Source organism: Styela clava, chromosome 2 (genome assembly GCF_964204865.1).
Source record: "Styela clava chromosome 2, kaStyClav1.hap1.2, whole genome shotgun sequence".
Lineage (NCBI taxonomy): Eukaryota > Metazoa > Chordata > Ascidiacea > Stolidobranchia > Styelidae > Styela > Styela clava.
This window is the reverse complement of record NC_135251.1, coordinates 18,904,456-18,910,573: the sequence shown is the minus strand read 5'-3', so window position 1 is coordinate 18,910,573 and position 6,118 is coordinate 18,904,456. Positions and strand designations below refer to the sequence as shown.

At 33.1% G+C, this 6,118-nt stretch overlaps 2 protein-coding genes across 2 annotated transcripts; both read left to right on the top strand.

Annotated features, from left to right (window-relative positions):
* Positions 1–317: 317 nt before the first annotated feature.
* Positions 318–4,488, top strand: LOC120336123 (vacuolar protein sorting-associated protein 37A-like). The gene has a single exon (XM_039403724.2). The coding sequence runs from the start codon at positions 1,442–1,444 to the stop codon at positions 2,441–2,443; it is 1,002 nt and encodes a 333-aa protein (XP_039259658.2). The 5' UTR covers positions 318–1,441; the 3' UTR covers positions 2,444–4,488.
* Positions 4,489–4,498: 10 nt separating this feature from the next.
* On the top strand, positions 4,499–5,545 carry LOC120336124 (UPF0598 protein CG30010-like). The gene is made up of 2 exons (XM_039403725.2): positions 4,499–4,852; positions 5,068–5,545. Exons 1-2 carry the CDS (start codon positions 4,506–4,508, stop codon positions 5,432–5,434), a joined length of 714 nt encoding a protein of 237 aa, XP_039259659.1. The 5' UTR covers positions 4,499–4,505; the 3' UTR covers positions 5,435–5,545.
* Positions 5,546–6,118: the final 573 nt, after the last annotated feature.

Below are 6,118 nucleotides of genomic sequence, written 5' to 3'. Positions count from 1 at the left end.
ATTCCGTCACAGCAATATATTCAGATATTAGCATATGGACATTTTTGGAAAATAGTGACGAACGCTTGAATAAGCAAGATCCCATGTCGTGTTGAATGTCAGAATATACCGGTACACTCGTATCAAGTCGTGCATATTTGACAGAGGCAGTACGGTACCTACGGTACGGTAGCTCCTAATCCTGTAATCGCAGTTGATGCTGTCTTTCTTTATAATATCTCAAAGTAGAAGTTTGACACTTGACACTGAAAGTTTAGTCACATAAATGGCATTTATATTGGGATTGGTTTTACTAAAAGACTGAAAGAGAAGAAGCGCCAGGATGTAAATAATAGCTTATTAAACGTCATGCTGCAGGTAATTTTGACCGGTTAACAGTGTTTTCTCTAAAATTCAAGCCCTAGTTATGTTATGAATTCAAGATTGAAGTGATAAATTCAAGCGCAAAATAATTCTGTTAGAACTTCTATTGGAAAAAAGCATTGCTATGGATAACAGTCAACGGTAAAAATAATATGTAATCCTTTATTCACATAATGACGATAAACCAGTTAGGTATTCTCAGTCCTGCCAACTAAATTGTAAAACCTAGCAGCCAACATAACTTTTTCAACACCTAGCACGTCCTACAAAAGTTACTACAGCATTTGCAGTAAAAACGTCTGCATAGGGTCTGATCTCAGCATAGCATGACGACGAGCTGATCGCCATGAACCAAACTACAATTAACATGAAAAAATATGTTTGTGATGTGAAATAGTACCGGTATTTAGGTTTTCTACTTTAAGAACTTCCTCAAATTCCAGCTCTGAGTTTTGGATACAAATTCTGCATATGAGATCAATCACAGCTGATATATATTGACATTGTTTTGTTAGCTCGTGTTTTTTTATCACAGAATAATATTTCATAATAGTCTATTGTTATAATATTATTCTGATAATTATATGGCATACCTCCAGTTGATAGGAAATACAGAAATATTTTAGTTCTAACAATCAATTCAATAACTTTTATCCTGCCTATTTGTTTCTAAATTTTTTTATCATTAAAATATGGTTCACAACTGGTTCACGGTGAAGTAATTTTTAGGGTAGATTTTCGTATACACACTATTGCCTTTTCTTCTAATTCAAAAAAAAGATCACAGAATTATTGAAAAGTTGTTACGAAAGCTATAATAATCGAATAACCATTTCATTTAGCTTTTTATAAATAGCTTGTACTGCTTACTTATATATAAAGTGTGCGGTTTGTTTTGGTTGCATTTTGTATTGCTTTTGTCTGGGAAAAGTAGAAATTTGGTCACTGCAGGTTCATTATTTCATTTATTTGTATATGGATATGACTGTATGAGAGCCTAACTTTTAATAGAATGTTATATTTCAGTGGATATAAATAATATTGCTTTATAATTGTTATTCAATTATAAAATCTCGAGATGCCGAAGACAACTTCTTCAAATGTTGCCAGTCAGATTGCTCAAACACAAAAAATCAGGAGAAAACAAATTGAAAAACTGAAACAATTAAAACTAAATGTAACCATGATACAGAGGGATGTTCAATATCAGGTTGATTTTATATTAAAGCATGAGAATGAGCAATATGCTTATACTATTATTATTGATTTGCCACCTGCATTTCCATCAGAGGCACCCATGTTGTTCGTTCATCCTCCATGCTCACACAAATATCTAGATGCAGCGCAAGTTGTAGTTAGTTTTCCACCATTAGACAACTTCAAGAGCAAACCAGATTTGTCTTCCGTTGTGAAACGACTGATAAATGAATTTGAAAAAAATCGTCCAATTCCGTTGCTAGTCCAAGGATATCAAATAGATAATGAAATGTCAGAAGATTACATTGCACAATTATCCGAAGTTACTCAGATGAATAGTAATTCGAATGATAGCACAAAATCAACATCAGTTTACAATGGTCCAAAGTTGCCCGATGTCATACCTGAACTGGATAATCTGTCACTTGAGGAACTAAAAGACCTCGATGAAGATGAAATCCAACTCCTAGGTGTGTTTCACAGCACTGAAATGTCGAAAGCGATTCATGATGAAAGAGAAGAAATCTCAAAACGAATTGAAAAAATTGCAAAGGACAATTTATCTAGGTCTGCAGACCTTGAGAAATGTAGAGAAAATTTAGTTAAAAGTTTTGATAAATGTCAAAAAATGAAAGAAGAATATGATGGCAATGTCAAAAAATTTATGGAAGCTTCAGAATGGATGTCTTTAAATAATATTTCACTCAGAATTCAAGTCTCAACTGCTGAACAAGAAGAAAAAGCAGAAAAGATGGTAGAAAATTTTTTAGATGGAGATATGGATGTAAATGACTTTACAAAAGAATTTGTCAAATCTAAAACTATTGCTGCGACCAGAAAAGCGCAAGAAGATAAGATTCAACACATACTTGCTTCACAGTGAATAATACAGGGGTGCATTAAAATTTTTAACTGTTACCATTCGATGTTGAAATTCTTATCATATTGTTAATAATGACAAGTCTGGTAGCAGTTGGCCAATCAATGGCTAAGGATGGGGATTTGACGAGGTTAGACAGAATGTTCTGATTGTTGTTTGTGCAATTTTTTATGGTGACTGGACTACACAGTACACATGATAGCCATTCAAATACTTAGTTAGAGATTGAGTTGAACGCAAATGATTCAGACAAATTGTGGAAAAACTGAAAATTCAGTTTTTAATGTAGATTTTGTTTATTGGAAGAGTATAATTTTGAACATGATCATTTGGCTCGTTACTCATTTGTGAATTCTGCAGGATATACAAAAACTAAACAATTTAATCTGTTACTTTTGAGTGTGGAAGATATCTACAATTTTTCAATAACTGGCAAAGATCAATTTTTTGTGTTGTGGTAAACAGTAAAAAATGTTTCAGGGAAAATGAACCTCCCGCCACCTTTGTTTATAAGTTATAACAAATTGAGTCAAGTTAATACGTCAAGTTGTTCTCATTATAGATTGATTTGGTAGAAATCATCTAATTGTGAACCATATTCATTGTAATTTTAAATAATCTTCAATTCTAGAATTCTAATATTTATATCCTTTCATGGAGACAGCTGGGATTGGGATTCAGAACATCCATAAATAGTTATATACAGTCAGTAAATTGGCTATTTATATTTTAATTTCATATTATTGGTCAAATATGAACCATATTAAATAACATATCATCAGTATTGCCATCATGTCCCCAAACATGGTTGAATATGATCATTGATTGTTTAATTGGAATCTTCTGATCAATATCTGTCTGTTTAAATAAGCAACTAAATCACGATTCAGACGTTTTGGTGAAAATGTGATTTATCACCATAATATAATTATCATTTCTGACATTCTGATATGAAATTTGAACTTTCTTTGATACCAAATTTTTGTGCAGTAAACACATCTCAGTTGGGTTATTATGGTTGAATTCTTAATGGAAAAAATGGGGCTTATTCCCTTTCGAAACTGGTTGTCTAAAATAGAATTTTATTTTTTACACTTTGCAGAGTTTGAATTCTGCCATAGTTTTGAATGGGCCATAATTCCATAATTAAATCCATTCATTTTTCACATATCTGGTGTCACATGGTAAAAATAATATGATTTTTAATTAAAAAGCATTCGAATGTCATGTATCCAAATTCATATGATAATTTTGCTTCGTGCATTGCTATTCTTGGCAAGCTGTGTTTGACATTGATTATTTCCTGGCTGCTATAGTAAGTTTCGTTTCATGTTTTCGTTTATTTATTATAATAAAGTAATAATATTATTTTCTTGCACTTATTATTTTTTATCACGAATATGTATGTAAAAATATGCATTATTGCATAACTGGCCTGCTCGAAACTGTTTCATATTTAGACAAGAGTCCCAACTACATATCAAAAATATGTTTCGTAATGACTTTGCAATTTTAGTTTACTTTCAAAACTGCATATTTTTATTGTGAGAATTTTATCACATAACTTGTTTTCCTGAATTTGTTATTGCTACAACCACATGGTTTTAATATAAGATGACATAGAGTTAGAATCTTTTTGGCCCCAAATTAGCACCAATAACAATCATTACCAAGGAATGTGTGTACTTATATCCTCGCATATAGGCCGACCCCCTGAAAACGGTGAATTTATAAAAATTGCCTATCGACCCTACGAAACGTAACATCATATGCACCTATCACAGCAAATGGTTGAAGAGAATTAGTGTGATCATCGCATTTATGCGCATTTGAGCCGACTTCTCAGTTTGGCTATTTTTTTGAGTTTTAAACTCAGCTTATGTGCGAGGTGAGGATTTACGTTATGTTCCCTCATACTTACCGAGAATAACATTTATCTTGAGATTTATCAAATTTCACATTGGTGCATTATTCTTCAAAGCAATTTTTCACTTTCGTTGTTAGTAAATGTATTTTTTATTCATAATATATTTCTCTGATAGCATAAAGTGATGTGAACTTTAAAATGGTTTCTTGTCTTACAAATTATTCTAGTCAGTGTTTCAAAAATTTGATAAGAAAGCTGACAGTAATCGGAGCTATAAGATGCAATTACTCGTCAAATGCTGCAGCAAACAAAGCGTACACACAAGGACAATATGCAGAAAAAAATATAAGAGAATACTTTTATTATATTGATCATCAAGGTCAATTATTTCTTGATGATACTAAAGTGAAAAATTTTATCACATGTTTCAAAGACAAACCTTTTTTGGAATTTTTCTTCAGGCGAATAAAAGGGAATGTGACTGGTCGATACCAGGACTCATTTCCTTATTTATCACTGTGTGGGAGAGAGAGAAATTTTATAAGGTACATAAACAGTATTGAATTACCTATTTGTTACCTCTTCTTACTTTTACAAAAATGACTTATCATTTTACGATAAGCTCACCAAGTTGGTCAGTGAGATGCTATTGATGTCTTACTATAATACAGTTGACACCGGTGTGAGAATTTGTTTTCATCAATATCACCAGGTCTTTCCTCTTTTTAGGTGTGTTGTCATACTTTTATTTTCATTTCAGATGTGATGACTACCCAATTGTTTATACCCATATTATAGAGAAGACTGAACTGGATTCTGGGGGAGTACAATACCTACTTTCTTATGGTGGTGCTGGAGATAAACTAACTTTGCCTTTTGAGCCTACAACTTTGTGCATGCTGCCCCACACTGGTCGAGTTTACCATATTTGTCATGATAGGTATGGTGGAATAGGTTTGATCAAGTCTTCACTTGCTATTGATATTAGTTCTGGGTTCGTATTCGACGATTCAGTGAAAATCACATCACTGAGTGATGGACAGACTGTTGAGTTACCTAGTAAATTTGTTTGGAAAGGAGTTACTTATGATTTAACAAATGAACTATGTGATAAAGTTATTTATTGATTTACAATGCTTAATTTTTCATTCATCATTACTTATATATTTACTCGTAATTTCGCCTATGTTCTACTGAATAAATTGATACCTTTTGGCATTATACATGGCACAGTGTGAAAAAAGAACATTGCGACCTTATGGTTGGGATATTGTTTCTATGACCAACATGTGTAGTGGCATTACTACTGCACTGCTAGATTGTCGAGTCCTGGGAGGTCTACATTATTTTCCCAAACTATTTAAAAAAACGACTTCTACGAAACTCCAGGAAGGCCATAAATATTAAACTGGTGATGGACAAGATATGAATCGTTTGGGCTTTCAGTCGTCACATTGGGCTCACTTCGCAGAACTTATATCACGAACACCATTTAAGTTATGTTTAGAAAATCAATAGGGACCACAGTTCAGATCTGTTTGATGGAGAGGTCAATAACATTCTAAAATGGTCTGTCTGAGTGAAGGCCGAATCGATGAAGGCTCAGGTTTTGTTACTCTGCTGAGGGGGACAGCTTGCACTACCTTTGCATCAAGATTCAGGATGGTTATTTTGTAGGATAGTGCGGTGCCCGAAAGGTAGATTCCCCTAGCAAAACATTCCCAGCAATTCTATGGCCTACAATGGCCCAAGAAAAATGTAAAGCAGCCCTTTTGAGCACCCCTTCAATATCTGTGATTCTGCATTAAAAT

What these genes read in the sequence shown, in the direction of transcription:
- LOC120336124 (XM_039403725.2), top strand. Translation starts at nt 4,506, where the DNA reads ATGGTTTCTTGTCTTACAAATTATTCTAGTCAGTGTTTCAAAAATTTG. An exon ending in AGAGAGAGAAATTTTATAAG is followed by an intron (nt 4,853 to 5,067) that starts GTACATAAACAG and finishes TTTTCATTTCAG; the next exon opens with ATGTGATGACTACCCAATTG.
- LOC120336123 (XM_039403724.2), top strand. Translation starts at nt 1,442, where the DNA reads ATGCCGAAGACAACTTCTTCAAATGTTGCCAGTCAGATTGCTCAAACA.